The sequence below is a fragment of the Equus caballus genome, chromosome 14, assembly GCF_041296265.1.
Source record: "Equus caballus isolate H_3958 breed thoroughbred chromosome 14, TB-T2T, whole genome shotgun sequence".
Lineage (NCBI taxonomy): Eukaryota > Metazoa > Chordata > Mammalia > Perissodactyla > Equidae > Equus > Equus caballus.
In genome coordinates this window covers 17600197-17619610 of record NC_091697.1, presented here as the reverse complement: position 1 = coordinate 17619610, position 19414 = coordinate 17600197, and the positions used below count along the sequence as shown (strand labels likewise).

Genomic DNA, 19414 nt, shown 5'->3' with positions numbered 1-19414 from the left:
TCTCTTCTTTCATTCGTATCTAAAAGCTCATTGTCAAATACAAGGTCACACAGATTTTCTGTTTTCGTCTAGAAGTTTTATACTTGTATATTTTACATTTAGGTGTATGATCCATTTTGAGTTAATTTTTGAATATGGTTTGAGGTATGGATTGAAGTTATTTTGTTGCATTTCTATGTTCAATTGTTTCAGCATCATCTGATGAAAAGACTGTCAGTCTTTTCTTTTTAATCTCTTTACTGGCTTTGAAATCTGCCATAGAAGTAATAAATACTTGGTTCCATTTGCTATCATTTTTTCAGTATATATGATCTAAAGTTTTTTTCATCTCATTTGAAATATTTAATTATTTAATACATCCAGGGTTCATTTAATATGTAAGTTTATAACCGAAATATGTAACTTATTTCTACCAAATTGTTATACCATTTATCATTACATTACCGTCAACTCTATACCTACTCCTGCTTTAAAAAAGCTTACTTTACAAAAAAAGAAAAAAGAAATAAAAAAAATAAAAGTGAAGCATCATATCAATTTTTTGGCTTTCCATTCTGTTCCAGTACTCTGTATTTTGACTTTTGTACCAGTATCAATAGTTTTAAGGTTTGTTGTTTTATAATATACTATAATATTTGTTACTAACTGAGTAGTCCTTTGCTGTTCATACCTATTAATTTTTTTCAAGAGACTTTTACAGTTATTGTCTTAAATATCCTTTAAGGAATTAGATTTTAATTTCATTGAATTTGTTTGCATTTAGCAATATGTATTTACATCTTGGTACTTGTGTTTAATACACTTCTCCTTGTACTTGAATTTTCATCTGTTTTTCCTAATAAAACTTTGAGGGTTTTTAATATAAAATAATCTATTTTTTAAAAAATTAATTGATCAGAGTGATGTCAGCATCATAGTAGAGTGAGCTCTTCCCTTAGACTCTCCCCCTGAGATACAACAAAAAGGACATTCATAAACCAACAGTGGACATTCACACAACATGAAAGATATCTGAGAGACCCACACAGCCATACATCTGAAAGTGGAGGTGCTGGAGCCTCCAGAGGAAGTGGAAGGAGGTAAGGGGATCTACTCTTCCTCCCTCAATGGCAGCAACCCAGGGTGTGGGAGCCTGTGCAGCTCTGAGAGGAGATAGGGGAGAGGCAGTGCTCCACAGGAACATCTTCACCCTCCAAGTTCCCCCATGACCCATGGGAAAGCCCCACACAAAGGTGGCTATGCTATTGCAAGGGTGTCTTCATCAGGCTAACACCCCAAGAGAGCAGATACTGAGGGCAGGGCAAGAACACCCCTGGGATCATGCTGGTGAAAGAAAGTGTTCCTCCCCCTGCCTGGCACTGCAGCTCAGCCAGTTGGCCAGAGTACCACATAGACAGAAAAGCAGTGACTGCGAGCAAGCCATGGGTCATGGCTGGCTTAGAATACACAGCTCTTGACCCCCACCCACTGGCAGCAGGTGGAAGCTGCAACCAGATACTGTCACTATGCAGAGGCACAAATCCATACCGTCAAGCATTATGAAAAATACATGAACTCTCCAGAACAGACGGAAAATGACAAGCACCCAGAAATCAATCCTGAAAGCACAGACATTTATAATCTAAATGACAAAGAATTCAAAATAGATATCATAAAAAAACTCAATGAGTTACATGAAAATACAGATAGACACTTCAATGAAATTAGGAACATAATTAATGAACAGAGGGAATTATTCACAAAAGAAATTGAAACTATAAAGAAAAACCAATCAGAAATGTAGGAGATGAGAAAAATAATGGACGAGATAAAGAAAAACGTGGACTCCCTAAATAACAGAGCTTATATTATGGAGGAGAGAATTAACAGTCTGGAGAATAGAAATATAGAAATGCTTCTGATGGAGAAGGAGAGAGAACTAAGACTAAAAAGAAATGAAGAAATTCTCCAAGAAATATCTAACTCAATTAGGAAATGAAATATAAGGATTATAGGTATTCCAGAGGGAGAAGAGAAGGAGAATGGAACAGAAAGCTTGTTCAAAGAAATAATAGCTGAGAACTTCCCAAACCTGGGGAAGGAGCTGGAAATACAAGTGAAAGAAGCTAATAGAACTCTTAACTATATTGATGTAAGAAGACCTTCTCCAAGGCATATCGTAGTAAAGCTGGCAAAAGTCAATGACAAAGAAAAAAATTAAGGTCAGCAAGGCAGAAGAAAATAACTTACAAAGGAACCCCTATCAGGCTTTCAGCTGATTTCTCAGCAGAAGCCTTACAGGTTAGGAGAGAGTGGAATGATATACTCAAAACACTGAAAGACAAAAACTTTCAGCCAAGAATACTCTATCCAGTGAAAATATCCTTCAGATATGTTAGAGAAATAAAAACTTTCCCAGATAAATAAAAGCTAAGGGACTTCATCACCACAAGACTCCCCCTACTATAAATGCTAAAGAAGGCCCTCATACTTGAAAAAAGAAAAGAAAAAGGTTACAAAGCCTCAAAAAGGAGTTAAACAGGTAGACAAAAGTGAGAAAATTGCAGCTCTGTATCACAGCAAGTTAGCAAACAATTATAATATTATAGGTAAAGGGAAGGAATACATAAAAAATAAATACAATCTCAACATTTTAACCACAAACTCACAGCACAAGTTGAAATAAGTTAGGACAATAGTAACGTAGAAGGGGAAAGGGAAAAGGATGTAGTCAGGTTAGTCTAAGGAAATAAGAGGCTATCAGAAAATGGACTATCTCATCTATGAGATTTTTTATACAAATATCATGGTAACCACTACACAAATAATCAGAACAGAGACGCAAATGATAAATAAAGAGAAAGCTGAGAACAGCTTCATAGAAAACTACCAAACTGAATCTGTAGTCAGAAATACACAGGATGAGAAACAAGGGAAATGCAGAAGAACCAGAAAGTGAGTGATAAAATGGCAGTATTAAACCCTCATATATCAATAATCACTCTAAATGTAAATGGGTTGAATTCTCCAATCAAAAGACACAGAGTTGCTAGATAGATTAAAAAAGAAGATCCAAGAATATGCTGCCTCCAGGAAACACATCTCAGCTCTAAAGATAAACACAGGCTCAAAATGAAGGGATGGAAGACAATATTCCAAGCTAATGGTAAACAAAAGAAAGCAAGTGGTGCCATACTTATATCAGACAAAGTAGATTTCAGGATAAAACAGGTAAAGAGAGACAAAGAGGGGCTGTATATAATGATAAAAAGGACACTCCACCAAGAAGACATAACACTTATAAATATATATTCACTCAACTCAGGAGCACCAAAGTACATAAAGCAACTATTAACAAACCTAAAAGGAGATGTTAGCAACAACACAATAATACTAGGGGACATTAACACCCCACTTACATCAGTGGATAGATCATCCAGACAGAAAGTCAACAAGGAAACAGTGGATTTAAACAAAAACCTAGACCAGATGGACTTAAAGACATATAGAGAAAACTCCATCCAAAAACAGCAGAATACACATTCTTCTCAAGTGCACATGGAACATTCTCAAGGATAGATCATATGTTGGGAAACAAGGCAAGCCTCAATAAATTTAAGAATATAGAAATCATATCAAGCATCTTTTATTACCATAATGCTATGAAACTACAAATCAACTACAAGAAAAAAGCTGGGAATGGCACACATATGTGGAAACTAAACAACATGCTACTGAACAACCAATGGATTAGTGAGGAAATTAAAGGAGAAGTCAAAAAACATCTGGAGACAAATAAAAGTGAAAATACATCATACCAACTCATATGGGATAGAGCCAAAGCAGTCCTAAGAGGGAAGTTCATAGCAGTGCAGGCTTACCTTAACAAACAAGAAGAATCCCAAATAAGCAATCTTAAAATACACCTAACAAAAGTAGAAAAAGAAGAACAAACAAAGCCCAAAGTCAGCAGAAGGAGAGAAATAATAGAAATTAGAGCAGAAATAAATGAAATTGAAACAAACAAAAAGCAGTAGAAAGGATCAATGAAACATAGAGTTGGTTGTTCAAGAAGAGAAACAAAATTGACAAATCCTTAGCCAGACTCACTTAGAAAAAAACCAGAAGGCTCAAATAAGTAAAATTAGAAATGAAAGAGGAGAAATTACAAAAGATACCACAGAAATACAAAGGGTTATAAGAGAATAATATGAAAAACTATATGCCAACAAATTGGACAATCTAGAAAAAATGGATAAATTCTTAGACTCATACAACCTCCCAAAAATGAATCAAGAAGAAATAGAGAATCTGCATAGACCAATCACAAGCAAAGAGATTGAAACAGTAATCAAAAACCCCCTCCAAAATGAAAGTCCAGGACCAGATGGCTTCTCTGGACAATTCTACCAAACATTCAAAGAAAAGTTAATACCTATCATTCTCAAACTATTTCAAAAATTGAAGAAGATGGAACGATTCCTAACTCATTGTATGAGGCCAACATCACTGTGATCCCAAAGCCTGACAAGGACAACACAAAGAAGGAAAATTACAGGACAATATTGCTGATGAACACAGAGACAAAAATCCTCAACAAAATTCTGGCAAACCAAATACAGCAGTACATTAAAAAGATCATACACCTTGATCAAGTGGGATTTATATCAGGGACACAGGGATGGTTCAACATCTACAAATCAATCAATGTGATACACCACATTAACAAAATCAGGAATAAAAACCACATGATCATCTGAATAGACACAGAGAAAGCATGTGACAAGATCCAACAGCTATTTATGATAAAAACTCTCAATAAAATGGGTATAGAAGGAAAGTACCTTAACATAATAAAGGCTACATTTACAAACCCACAGCCAACATCCTACTCAATGGGGATAAAATGAAAGCCATCACTCCTAGTACAGGAACAAGACAAAGGTGCCCACTCTCACCACTCTTATTCAACATAGTACTGGAGGTTTTGGCCAGAGCAATTAGGCAAGAAAAAGAAATAAAAGGAACCTAAATAGGCAATAAAGAAGTGAAACTCTCACTGTTTGTAGATGATACAATTTTATATATAGAAAACCCTAAAGAATCCATTGGAAAACTACTAGAAATCATCAACAACAAGAGCAAAGTTGCAGGATACAAAATCAACTTACAAAAATCAGTTGCATTTATATACTCTAATAATGAACTAACAGAAAGAGAACTCAAGAATACAACTCCATTTACAATTGCAACAGGAAGAATAAAGTATCTGGGAATAACTTTAGCAAAGGAGATGGAAGCCCTATACAATGTAAACTATAAGACATTATTGAAAGAAATCAATGACAACATAAAGAAATGGAAGGACATTCCATGCACATAGATTGGAAGAATAAACATAGTTAAAATGTCCATACTACCTAAAGCAATCTACAGATTCAATGCAATCCCAATCAGAGTCCCAATGACATTCTTCATGGAAATAGAACAAAGATTCCCAAAATTCACATGGGTCAACAAAAGACCTTGCATAAATAAAGCAATCCTGAGAAAAAAGAACTAAGCTGTAGGCATCACAACCCCTGACTTCAAAATATACTACAAAGCTATAGTAATCAAAACAGCATGGTACTGGTACAAAAACAGACACACAGATCAATGGAACAGAATTGAAAACCCAGAAATAAAACCACACATCTATGGACAGGTTGTCCTAGACAAAGGAGCTAAGAACAGACAATGGAGAAAGGAAAGTGTCTTCAATAAATGGTGTTGGGGAAACTAGACAGCCACATGCAAAAGAATGAAAGTAGACCATTATCTTTCACTATACACAAAAATAATCTGAAAGTGCATCAAAGACTTGAAGGTAAGACCTGAAAGCATACAACTCCTAGAAGAAAATATAGGCAGTACACTCTTTGACATCGGTCTTAGAAGCATCTTTTTGAATACCATGTCTACTCAGACAAGGGACACAAAAGAAAAAATAAGCAAGTGGGACATCATCAGGCTAAAAAGCTTCTGCAAGGCAAAGGAAACCAGGATCAAAATGAAAAGACAACTCACCAATTGGGAGAAAATATTTGCAAATCGTATATCCGACGAGGGCTTAATTTCCAAAATATGTAAAGAACTCCCACAACTAAACAACAACAAGAACAACCTCATCAAAAAATGGGCAGAGGATATAAACAGATGTTTTTCCAAAGAAGATATACAGGTGGGCAACAGGCACATGAAAAGATGTTCACATCACTAATCGTCAGGGAAATGCAAATCAAAACTACACTGAGATATCACCTTACACCTGTTAAAATGGCTATAATCACCAAGAAAAAAAAGTAACGATGTTGGAGAGGATGTGGAGTAAAGGGAACCCTCATACACTGCTGGTGTGAATGCAAACTGATGCGGCCACTATGGAAAACAGTATGGAGATTTCTTAAAAAATTAAAAATAGATCTACCATAGGACCCAGCAATCCCATTACTGGGTGTTTATCCAAATAAGTTGAAATCAACAATTCAAAGAGACCTATGTTCATTGCAGCATTGTTCACATAGCCATGAAGTGGAAGCAACCCAAGTGCCCACTGACTGATGATTGGATTAAAAAGATGTAGTATATAGATATAAAATGGAATACTACTCAGTCATAAAAAAGACAAAATAGCCCCATTCACAACATGGATAGACCTTGAACATATCATATTAAGTGAAATAAGCCAGACAGAGAAAGAGAAACACTGAATGATTTCACTCATATGTGGAAGATAAACTAACACACGGACAAATAAAGCAGTTTAGTGGCTACCAGAGGGGAAGAGTGTTGGGGGTGAGCAGAAGGGGTGCAGGGGCACATTGATATGGTGACTGACAAATAATAATGTACAACGGAAATTTCACAATGTTATGAACTATTATGACCTCAATAAAATAAAAAGAGTTAATTGATCATTTATGTGTGGGTCTGTTTCTGGACTTCGCAGATCTACTTGTATATCTTTACTCCGATGACACACTACCTTGATTCCTGTGACTTTTAAAAAGGCTTGAAATCAGGTAGAGCAAGTCTTCCAACTTTGATCATCTTTTTCAAAGTTGTTTTGGCTATGCTAAGTCCCTTGCATTTCCATATGAATTTTAGAAACAGCTCATCATTTTCTGTTTTAGAAATATTCTGTTGGGCTCTCAATTTGAATTGCATTGGGTCTATAGATCAATTTAGGAAGAAATGACATCATAGCAATATTGAGTCTTCTGATTCATGAACAGAAAATGTCTGTCAGTTTACTTACATCTTTTTAAAGTTCTCTCAGCAATGTTTTGTAGTTTTCAGTGTATGGATCATGTATATTTGTTGTCAGAGTTATTTGCAGGTTAAAAAAATTTTAATTTTTAATTGTGCTTCTTATTTCTTAATTTCAATGTTTTCTATTTCTTTTCTTTTTTGGTTGTTTTTATTGCTTTATAAATTTCAATTCCAATAGTCCTTTGCAAGCCTGTCGAAATACAATTATTTTTAAAAATTGAGGTCACTTTGATTTATAACATTATATAAATTTTAGGTGTATATAATTATATCTCGACTTCTGAATAGACTACATTGTATTCACCAAGAAAAGTCTAGTTGCCATCTGTCACCATACAAACGTGCCCCTTTATTCCTTTTGCCCTCCCTCCATTCTCCTCCCTCTCTGGTAACCATGAATCTATTGTCTGTATCTATGTGTTTGCTCGTTGTTGTTGTTTTATCTTCCACATCTTTGTGAAACCATACAGTTTTTGGCTCTCTCTGTCTGACTTATTTTGCTTAGCATAATACCCTCAACGTCCATCCATGTTGTTGCAAATGGCAAGATTACATTTTCTTTTATGACTGTGTAGTATTCCATGTAAATATACCACATCTTCTTTATCCATTCATCCATCGATGGGCACTTAGATTGTTTCCAAGTCTTGGCTGTTGAGTTAGGAGGCATCCCTCCCTCTTCAATTTTTTGGAAGAGTTTGAGAAGGATAGGTATTAAATCTTCTTTGAATGTGTGGTAGAATTCACCAGAAAAGCCATCTGGTACTGGACTTTGTTTTTTTGGAGATTTTTGATTGCTGTTTCACTCTTCTTACTAGTGACTGGTCTATTCAAACTCTCTATTTCTTCTTGATTTAGTTTTGGAAGGTTATATGATTCAAAGAATCTATCCATTTATTCTAGATTATCCAATTTATTGGTGAATAGGTTTTCATAGTATTCTTGTATAATCCTTTGTATTTCTGTAGTATCCATGGCAATGTCTTCTTTTTTGTTTCTGATTTTATTTATTTGAACCTTCTCTCTTTTTTTCCTAGTGAGTCTAGATAAAGGTTTGTCAATTTTGTTTATCTTTTCAAAGAACCACCTCTTAATTCCATCGATCCTTTGTATTGTCATTTTAGTCTTTATTTCATCTATTTCTGCTCTGATTTTTATTATTTCCTTCCTTCTAATGACTTTAGGTTTTGTTTGTTCTCCTTTTTCTAGTTCCTTTAGGTGTACTTTTAGATTGTTTATTTGAGATTTTTCTTGTTTCTTAAGGTGAGCTTGTATTGCAATAAACTTCCTCTCAGTACCACTTTTGCTGCATCCCATAGATTTTGGTATATTGTATTTGCATTTTTATTTGTCTCCAGTTACTTTTTTATTTCTCACTTGATTTTTTCATTGATCCAATAGTTGTTCAGTAGCATGTTGTTTAGTCTCCACATATTTGTGACTTTTCCTGCTTTCATCTTGTAGTTGCTTTCTAGTTTCATACCATTATGGTCAGAAAAGATGCTTGATGTGATTTTCTTCTTCTTAAATTTATTGAGACTTGATTTGTTTCCCAACATGTGGTCTATCTTTGAGAATATTCCATGTGCACTTGAGAAGAATGTGTATTCTGCTGCTTTTGGAGGGAATGTTCTGCATATATCTATTAAGTCCATCTGGTCTAATGTTTTATTTAGGGCCAGTGTTTCCTTGTTGACTTTCTGTTTGGATGCTATATCTATTGATGTAAGTGGGGTATTAAAGTCCCCTACTGTTATTGTGCTGCCATAAATTTCTCCTCTGTTAATAATTGTTTTATATATTTTGATACTCATGTTAGATTCAGATATATTAACAAATGTTACATCTTCTTGATGGATTGTCCTCTTTATCATTATATAATGTCCATCTTTGTCTTGTTATCTTTTTTGGCTTGAAGTCTGCTTTTTCTGATATAAGTATGGCTACATTCACTTTCCTTTGGTTACCATTTGCTTCGAGTGTCATCTTCCATTCCTTCACTCTGAGCCTATGTTTGTCTTTTGAGCTGAGATGGGTCTCCTTGAGGCAGCATATTGTTGAGTCTTGCAATCTAATCCATCCAGCCACTCTGTGTCTCTTGATTGGTGAACTCTATCCATTCACATTTAGGGTGATTATCAATATATGAGGACTTAATATTGACATTTTTATCTTTTGTTTCTTGTTGCTCTATATTTCCATAGTTTTTTTTTTTTTTTTTAGTTTGGTGGGTTTCTTTGTGATGTGTTTCTCACTTTCCTTTTTTTAAAGAAATTATTTTATTGAGGTCATAATGGCTTATAACATTGTGTAATTTTAGGTACACTTTATTATATATCAGTTTCTGTATAGACTATATTGTGCTAACAACTAATAGTCTAATTTTTATCTGTTACCATACATAGGTACCCCTGTACCCCTTTCACCCACCCTCCTGACCCCCTTCCTCTCTGGTACCCACTAATCTGTTCTCTTTATCCATGTGTTTGTTTATCTTGCATGTATGAGTGAAATCATACACTATTTGCCTTTCTCTGTTTGGCTTATTTCGCTTATCATCATATCCTCAAGGTCCATCCATTTTGTTGAGAATGGGAGGATTTCATCTTTTTTTTTTATTATTACTGAGTAGTGTTCCATTGTGTGTATATATATATATATATATATATACCACATTTTCTGTGTTCATTCATCAGTTTATGGGCACTTGAGCTGCTTCCACATCTTGGCTATTGTGAATAACGCTGCAATGAACAAGGAGTGCATAAATCTCTTTGCATTCTTGATTTCATGTTCTGTGGAAGAAATACCAATAGTGTGAGAGCTGGATCATATAGTATTTCTATTTTCAATTCTTTTGGAAATATCCGTACTGTTTTGTGTAGTGGTTGCACCAGTTGGCATTCCAACCAGCAACGTATGAGGGTTCCCTTTTCTCCACATCCTCTCCAACATTTGTTATTTTTTGTCTTGTTAATTATAGCCATTCTGACATGCGTAAGGTGATATCTTGTAGTTTTGATTTGCCTTTCTCTAATGATTATTGATGTTGAACATCTTTTCATGTGCCTGTTGGCCATCTGTATATCTTCTTTGGAAAAATCTCTGTTCATATCCTCTGCTCATTTTGAGCAGCTTGTTTGTTTCTTTGTCATTGAGTTGTATGAGTTCTTTATATATTTTAGAAATTAAACCCTTGTCAGATATATGATTTGCAGATATTTTCTCCCAGTTGGTGGGTTGTCTTTCATTTGGTTGATGGTTTCCTTCGCCTTGCAGAAGCTTTTTAGTCTATAGTCCCATTTATTTATTTTTTATTTTGTTTCCTTTGCCTGAGTAGAAATGGTATTTGAAAAGATACTGCTAAGACCGATGTCAAAGAGTGTACTGCCTGTGTTTTCTTCTAGGGGTTTTATGAGTTCAGGTCTTATATTCAAGTTTTTAATCCAATTTGAGTTAATTTTTGTGTGTGGCAAATATAATGGTCTAATTTCATTCTTTTCATGTGGCTGTCTAGTTTTCCTAGCACTATTTATTGAAAGGTTTTCCTTTCTCCATTGTATATTCTTGGCTCCTTTGTTGAAGATTAGCTGTCCATAGATGTGTGGTTTTATTTCTGGGCTTTCAATTCTGTTCCATTGATCTGTGTGTCTGTTTTTGTACCAGTACCATGCTGTGTTGATTATTATAGCTTTGTAGTATATTTTGAAGTCAGTGGTTGTGATGTCTACAGCTTTATTATTTTTTTCCTCAAGACTGCTTTGGCTATTCAGGGCCTTTTACTGTTCCATAGAAATTTTTGGAATCTTTGTTCTATTTCCATGAAGAATATCATTGGGATTCTGATTGGGATTGCATTGAATCTGTAGATTGCTTTAGGTAATATGGACATTTTAACTATGTTTATTCTTCCAATTCATCAGCATAGAATATCTTTCCATTTCTGTATGTTGTCATCGATTTCTTTCAATAATGTCTTATAGCTTTCAGTATGTAGGTCTTCCACCTCTTTCATTAAATTTATTCCTAGATATTTTATTTTTTTTCTTCCAATTGTAAATGGGATTGTATTCTCGAGTTCTCTTTCTGTTATCTCATTATTAGTGTTTCAGAGTGCAACTGAGTTTTGTAAGTTGGTTTGTACCCTGCAACTTTGCTGTTGTTGTTGATTATTTCCAATAGTTTTCTGATGGATTCATTAGGTTTTTCTCTATATAGATTCATATCATCCAGAAACAGTGAGAGTTTTACTTCTTACTTTTAAATTTGGATCCCTTTATTTCTCTTTCTTGCCTAATCACTCTGGCCCAAACCTCCAGTACTATCTTGAATAGGAGTGGTGAGAGAGGGCACACTTATCTTGTTCCTGTTCTCAGAGTAATGGCTTTCAGTTTTTCTCCATTGAGTATGATGTTGGCTGTGTGTTTGTCATAAATGGCCTTTATTATGTTGAAAGTACTTTCCTTCTATGCCATTATTTGACGGATTTATAATATCATAAATGGATGTTAGATCTTGTCAAATGCTTTCTCTGTGTCTATTGAGATGATCATGTGATTTTTATTCCTCATTTTGTTAATGTGATGCACCACATTGATTGATTTTGCAGATGTCTAACCATCCCTGCATCACTGGTATAAATCCCACTTGGTCATGGTGTATAGTCCTTATAATGTATTGCTGTATTTGGTCTGTCAATATTTTGGGGGGGATTTTTGCATCTATATTCAGCAGCGATATTGGCCTGTAATTTCTCTTCTTTGTGTTGTCCTTGTCCAGCTTTGGGATCACAGTGATGTTGGCCTCATAGAATGAGTTAGGAATCATTCTACTTTCTTCAATTTTGTGGAATATTTTGAGAATGATAGGTATTAACTCTTCTTTGATTGTTTGGTAGAATTGTCCAGAGAAGCCATCTGGTCCTGGACTTTTGTTTTGGGGGAGGTTTTTTGTTTATGGTTTCAATCTCTTTACTTGTGATTGGTCTATTCAGGCTCTCTATTTCTTCTTGATTCAGTTTTGGGAGATTGTATGAGTCTAAGAATTTACCTATTTCTTCTTGGTTATTCAATTTGTTGAAACAGTTTTTCATAGTCTTTTCTTATAATCCTTTGTATTTCTGTGATATCTGTTGTAATTTTTCCTCTTTCATTTTTAATTTTATTTAATTGTGGCTTCTCTCTTCTTAGTGAGTCTGGTTAAGGATTTGTCAATTTTGTTTATCTTCTCAAAGAACCAGCTCTTACTTTCATTGATCCTTTCTATTGTTTTTTTTTGTCTCTATTTCATTTATTTCTGCTCTAATTTCTATTATTTCTCTCCTTCTGCTGACTTTGGGCTTTGTTCTTCTTTTTCTAATTCTGTTAGGTGTAGTTTAGATTACTTATTTGAGATGTTTCTTCTTTGTTAGGGTGAACCTGTTTTGCTATGAATTTCCCTCTCAGGACCACTTCTGCTGCATCCTGTATGAGCTGGTATGATGTATTTTCAATTTCATTTGTCTCCAGATAATTTTGACTTCTCCTTTAATTTCCTCACTGATCCATCGGTTGTTCAGTAGCATGTTGTTTAGTCTCCACATGTTTGTCACTTTCCCAGCTTTTTTCTTGTGGTTGATTTTTAGTTTCACAGCATTATGGCTGGAAAAGCATCAGCATTATCCTTGATGTGATTTCAGTCTTCTTAAATTTATTGAGGATTGATTTGTTTCCCCAAATATGGTCTATCCTTGACAATGTTCCATGTGCACTTGAGAAGAATGTGTATTCTGATGTTTTCAGATGGAGTGTTCCATATATATCTATTAAATTCATCTGGTCTTATTTTTCATTTAATTCCAATATTTCCTTGTTGATTTTCTGTCTGGATGATCTCTCCATTGTTTTATGTCAGATGTTGAGGTCCCCTACTATTATCGTGTTGCTGTTAATTTCTCCCTTTAGTTCTGTTAATAGTTACTTTATGTACTTTGGTGCTCCTGTGTTGAGTGTATAAATATTTATGTGTTGATTCTTCTTGATGGAGTATCCCTTTTATCATTATATACTGCCTCTCTTTGTCTCCTATTGTCTTTTTTATCTTGAAGTCTGCTTTGTATATATGGCAACACCTGTTTTCTTTTGTTTGCCATTTGCCTGGAGTATCATCTTCCATTCTTTCACTCTGAGCCCATGTTTGTCTTTAGAGCTGAGATGTGTTTCCTGGAGGCAGCATATTCTTGGGTTTTGTTTTTTAATCTGCCCAGCCACTCTGTGTCTTTTGATTGTTGAATTCAATCCATTTACAGTTAGAGTAATTATTGATATATGAGGACTTAATATTTCCATTTTATCTCTTGTTTTCCAGTTGTTCTCTGTTTCATTGTTCATTGTTTCTTTTCCTTGGCATTTCTGACTTTATTTCTCTTTCATGCCTTGGAGGAAGTCTCTTTGCATTCATGTAATTAGGAATTCTATTGACTTCATGTACTTGCAAGTCCAGTTACTTCCTCAGGTGTAGGAAGTTCTCAGCTATTATTTCTTTGAATGAGCTCTTTGCTCCCTTCTTCCACTCTTTTCCCTCTGGAATGCCTATAATCCTTATGTTGTTTTTCCTAATTGAGTTGGATATTTCTTGAATAATTCTTTCATTTTTTAAAAATCTTAGTTTTCTCTCCTCCTCTACCAGAAACATTTCTGTATTTCTGCCCTCTAATTCACTAATTCTATCCTCTGTAGCATCAGCTCTATTTTTTATGGTTTCTAGATTATTTTTTGTCTCCTCAATTGTGTTCTTCATATCCACTATTTCTGTTTGGTTTCTTTTTTACAGTTTCAATCTCTTTGGTGAAGTATTCCTTCTGCTCATTAATTTTATTCCTGAGCTCATTGAACTGTCTCTCTGAGTGTTCTTGTAACTCATTGAGTTCTTTGTGACAGCTATTTTGAGTTCTCCATCATTCAGATTGTAAATTTCTGTGACTTCAGGATTGGTTTCTGGAGACCTGTCATTTTCCTTCTGCTCTGAAGTGTTACTATAATTGTTCATGGTGTTTGATGAGTTGATCCCTTGCTGGTGAACTTGTGGTAGTACTAGGTCACAGATTCCACCTGCCACTGCTGGTGGGGGTGCAGGAGCTGTCTGCAGGAAGTTGTTCAGGTAGGGCTGCTCTGCATTTGTGCATGCTAGCCACAGCAGCTCTGCAGGTTGCACTCATGTGGGCAGGACCTCTTTGCTGGGCAGATGGATCATGCACCATAGGCAGGTCTTCTGTGCTTGGTGTATGGGTTGCTCTTGCCCAAGTGGGGCTGCTTCACTCAGCAGTGGACTAGCTGAGCTGCTGCACTAGGTGGGAGGGGCGCCTATGTGGGGACCGAACCACCACTCAGTGGGTTCTGTGGGCTGCTGTGCCCCATGGCCAGGGTGCCTTCTGAGTAGACAGAGCACCTTCTCATCTGTGCTGCACTTGGCAGACAGGTGCCTTCCCAGGGGCTGAGATGCTGCCAGTTGGTGTAGAGCTTTCCCATCAGCAGGGCTGTCATGGTGTGGTGGGTGCTCTCATAAGACAGGCTGCCCCCTCATTACAGTTGTGCTGGCTGCTGTGTGAGCATCTGTGGTGTGGCTCACTGCTGCCAACGAGGGGGAGGGGTGCACTCACCTAGTTCCACTGGTTCCTGGGGATCCAGTCCACCCACCTTCAGGTGCACCGCTGTGTGGATCTTTCAGACATCCTGTTGTGCTGTGCAGGGAATCCTCTTCTGCTTAATGAATGTCCATTTAGTTGTAACTTAGAGGGGAGAGACTAAGGGGAAAACTCACTCTGCTGTGATGCTGACCTCACTCTAACTAATTTCCTCTTTTTTTTATGTTTCATGACTCTTGCCTGAATTTTTGTTTTGTGGTTACTGTGAGGCTTGGGTAAAAGAGCTCATAGAAAAGATAGTCTTTTTTGTGCTGATAGCTTGTTGTCTTCATTTGCCTATGCAGGTTGTGTCATTTTCCTCTTTCCCTTCTTTGTTTTTGTTGTCACAAATGATGCCTTTTTATACTGTGAGCTCATTACCACATTGAAATGTTTATTGTTATTTTTAATCCTTCCTTTCCCTTTAACCTTTGTGATATAATTAAGTGCTTACTAACCTATTCTGACAGAGTTGAAATTGTCCAATTTTGTCTGTTACAAGCTTGCTCAAAGCTTTGTAAACCTTTGCCTTTTCATTTCAGATTGGAGAGTCCCTTTCAACATTTCTCTTAAGGCAGGTCTGGTGGTGACACTCCCTCAGCTTTTGTTTGTCTGGGGAAACATTTATTTCTCCTTAATATCTGAAAGATAACTTTGCTCGATAGAGTATTCTTGGATGAATTTTTATCTTTCAACATTTTGAATAAATCATTCCACTCTCTCCTGGCGTGTAGTGTTTCTGATGAGAAATCTGTTCATAGCCTAGTGGGGGTTCTTTTGTAGGTTATTGTTTTTTTCCCCTGGATGCATTTAATATTCTTTTTTGTCTTTGACTTTTGATAGTTTCATCATCATGTATCTTGGAGAAAGCCTTTTTGGGTTGAAATAATTGGACATTCTACTAGCGTCATGGATTTGAATATCCAGTTCCTTCCTCAGCTTTGGGAATTTCTCAGCTATTATATCTTTAAATAATCTTTTTGCTCCCTTTTTTCTATCTTCTCCTTCTAGTGGAGTCAGATAATTCTTGTAGAATTTCTTCACTTAGTTGTCTCTCTCCTCTTATACCTGCATCATTTCTAGGTTTCTCTCCTTGAGCTCACTAATTCTGTCTTCCATATGGTCTGCTCTATTTCCAATGCTTTCTCATGTATTCTTCATTTCATACATTGAGTTCTTCACCTCCAGAATTTCTGTTTGGTTCTTCTTAGAGTGTCAATCTCTTTAGTAAAGTACTCCTTCTCTTCACTGATTTTATTCCGGAATTCATTGATCTACCTCTCTGAGTTTTCTTGTAGCACTTCATGTTTCTTCGTGGCAGCTATTTTGAATTCTTTATCAGTTAGGTCACAGTCTTCCGTGACTTTATGTTTGGTTTCTGGAGATTTGTTATTTTCTTTTTGTGATGTTGTGTTACCACCACTTTTTGTGTTGCTTGCTGAGTTATTCCTCTGCTGGTGCATTTGTCATAGCAAACATTTTTCCTATTTAGGTATAGTTTTTTTGTTTTGATTCAAACCATTCAACCAGTTGGAGATTAGAGGCCTTTCTTTTGTTTTTCAGTAAGTGGTGACATAGTGCCTGTTTTTAGTTTCTCTTACCTGAGCTGTGTCTGGCTGTGTCTGAGGATTGGCATGTTACAACCTTCACCATCTGTATCCCAGCTGTTGCTGGTACTCTCACCTTCACTGTCTGTGCCTCTGCAGTCACCAGTGCTTTGCCATTGCCAGTATTGCTGTGGTTGCTGTCTTTGCCACCAGGAATAAAGGGATGGCTGATGCCTCTGTCACATCCATGGTCACCTGGGTCAGAAGCTCTGCTGCCATGTCGGTGGGTGGGGGAGGGTGGAGTGGAAGCCAGGTTTGTGAGGCACTGCCTTTGCTGTTACCCATTACCTCGTGGCCATGGGAGCCACTACAGTTGCGAGGTGAGCACTGTGGTTGTGAGCCACAGGTGGGAGCCTGGGACCATGGGGCTCCACGTCTGCTGCTGCTCTACTCCCCATGGCTGCAGGCACGGCCATGGCTGGCTGGCCAGAGTCTCACTCATGCTTCTGTTGTTGCCCACTGGGTTCTTTGGGGCCAGGGGTGGCTGGCTTAGCTGTTGCAGCAGGGGGTATAGGATCTTAGGCACCACTTCTGCTGTTCCCCTGTTCCCCCTCCTATATATGTACTTTAATCCACCCACCTTCATATGTATTGATATGTTGATCTCTCTGGTATCTTGATGTGTTGGGCAATGTGACCTTTGTTGGGTTATGGATCTTTTACTCACTACAGATTGAAGGGGAGAGACAAAGGGATCCCCTCATGCTGCCACAATGATGACATCCCTGGATTTGTTTATTGATCTTGTATACTGCAACTAACTCATTAGTTCTGGTAGAGTTCATTGAAATTTCTACATAGAAGGTTATGTTGTCTCGGAATAAAAAGTTTTACTTCTTTTTCAATCTGAATGTCTTTTATTTCTTTCCCTTGAGTTATTACACTGGCTAGAACCTCTAATGCAATGTTGGTTCTAAGTTGTATGAGCAGATATCCTTGTTTGTTTCTGATCCTTGGGAATAGCATTTAGTCTTTCACTATTAAGTGTGATGAGCAGTGACATCAGAGGCTGAACATTTCAGTGGAAACAGACTTCACAGGAAAGTCACTAAACCAACAAAAAAGAGTGTAAACAAGTTCTGGGGGATCAAAATTCAGGGTTGCTACAATATATTGTCTAAAATGTCCAATATTCAACAAAAATATATGATACATACAAAGAAACAAGAAACATATATAGCAAAAAATGCAGGCAATAGAAACTGCCTTTAGAGGGCCCAGATGTGGGATTTAGCAAACAGAATTTAAAGCAGCTAGTGTAGTCATGTTCAAGGAACTAAGGAAAACTGTGTTTAAGCAAATAAAGAAAATTATGATGATAATGACTCATAAAATGGAGACTATTAATAAAGTACAAATTATTAAAAATAAAAGGAAACAAATGGAATTTCTAGAGCTGAAAAAAAAAGTGATACAAAAAATTTCTAGAGGGCCTTCACAGTTGATTTGAGCTGGCAGGAAAGAGAATGAATGCACTTGAAGAGAGATCAATAGAGATTATCTGAAAGAAAAAGGAATGAAGAAAAATGAACAGAGCCTTGACTTCTGTGGGACACAACTAAGAACAATCAATGTTTGAAGAATAAAAGTACAAGAAGAAGCTCAGTGAACTCCAAGTTGGATATATTTAAAGTTATTCACACTTATCATAGTCAAACTGTTGAAAACTGGAGACAGTGAGAAAGTTTTGAAAGCAATGAGATAAAATTGACTCGTCATGTACAGGGTAACAGCAATAAGAATAACAGCTGACTTCTCATCAGAAACAAAGGAGGACACACGTGTGATAAAGTATTTAATGTGATAAAACAAACAAACACTCTCAAGTAAGAATCTTATATCCAGCAAAACTATCTTTCAAAAATGAAGGTGAAATAAAAGCATTCCCGGATAAACAAAAATTTAGAAAAATCATTGCTAGCAGACCTGCATTATAAGAAATACTAAAGCAATTTTTTTCAGTCTGAAAATAAGTGACACCAGACAGTAATTGAAGAATAAAGGATGAACACCAATAAAAGCAATTATATAGGTAATTATAATACAGTATAAGTTTATATTTTCTCTTTCTTCTCTTACCTTATTTAAAAGAAATTGCATAAAACAGTAATTATAAAATTGTATTGTGGCCTGTTAGCATATAAAGATGTAATAAATATAACGATAATAGCACAAAGGAAGCGGTAGGAAATGAAGTTATACTGAAGCAAGGAAACAACACCAGACAGTATATTGAATCCATAAGAAGAAATTGAGTACCAAAAATGATAAATACGTAGGTTAATATAAAACAATTCTGTAAATATATTTTTCTCCTTCTTATAGCTTCTGTGAAAGACACATTTATATAAGATTATATAAAACAATAATTATAACACTGTATTGTCGGGTTTATAACATATATAGATGTAAATATGACAATAATAGCAGAAAGAAGAGGGAAGGAATGGAGGTATATTGGATCAAGTTTCTGTATTTTACTAGAATTAAGTTAATATTAATATGAAACAGACTCTCATAAGGCATATATTATAATCCCTAGAGCAACCATGAAGAAAATAGTTTAAAAATCAATAAAAGATTTAAAGTGGTACACTAGAAAAATCCACTTAATAGAAAAGAAGCCAGTAAAGGGAGAAACAGTAGAACAAAAATATCATGAGATATATAGAAAATAAATAGAAAAATGACAGATGTAATTCTAGCCATATCAATAATGACATTAAATGTGACTAGATCAAGCCATCAGATCAAAATGAAAAGATTTTCAGATTGGATAGGAAAACAAGTTCCAGCTGCATGCTGTGTAAAGGAGACACTTTTGATTCAAATATACCAATAGGTCAGGAGTAGG

At 35.9% G+C, this 19414-nt stretch overlaps 1 protein-coding gene across 1 annotated transcript in view; it reads left to right on the top strand.

Moving 5' to 3' along the window:
- The window catches only part of LOC100630328 (nuclear envelope pore membrane protein POM 121-like), a 76268-nt gene that overhangs the window by 17431 nt on the left and 39423 nt on the right, over positions 1 to 19414 (top strand). Inside the window, exon 2 of the mRNA XM_070234704.1 lies at positions 16660 to 16783. Within this exon, the coding sequence (XP_070090805.1) occupies positions 16660 to 16783 (124 nt within the window). The remainder of the gene's footprint in view (positions 1 to 16659; positions 16784 to 19414) is intronic.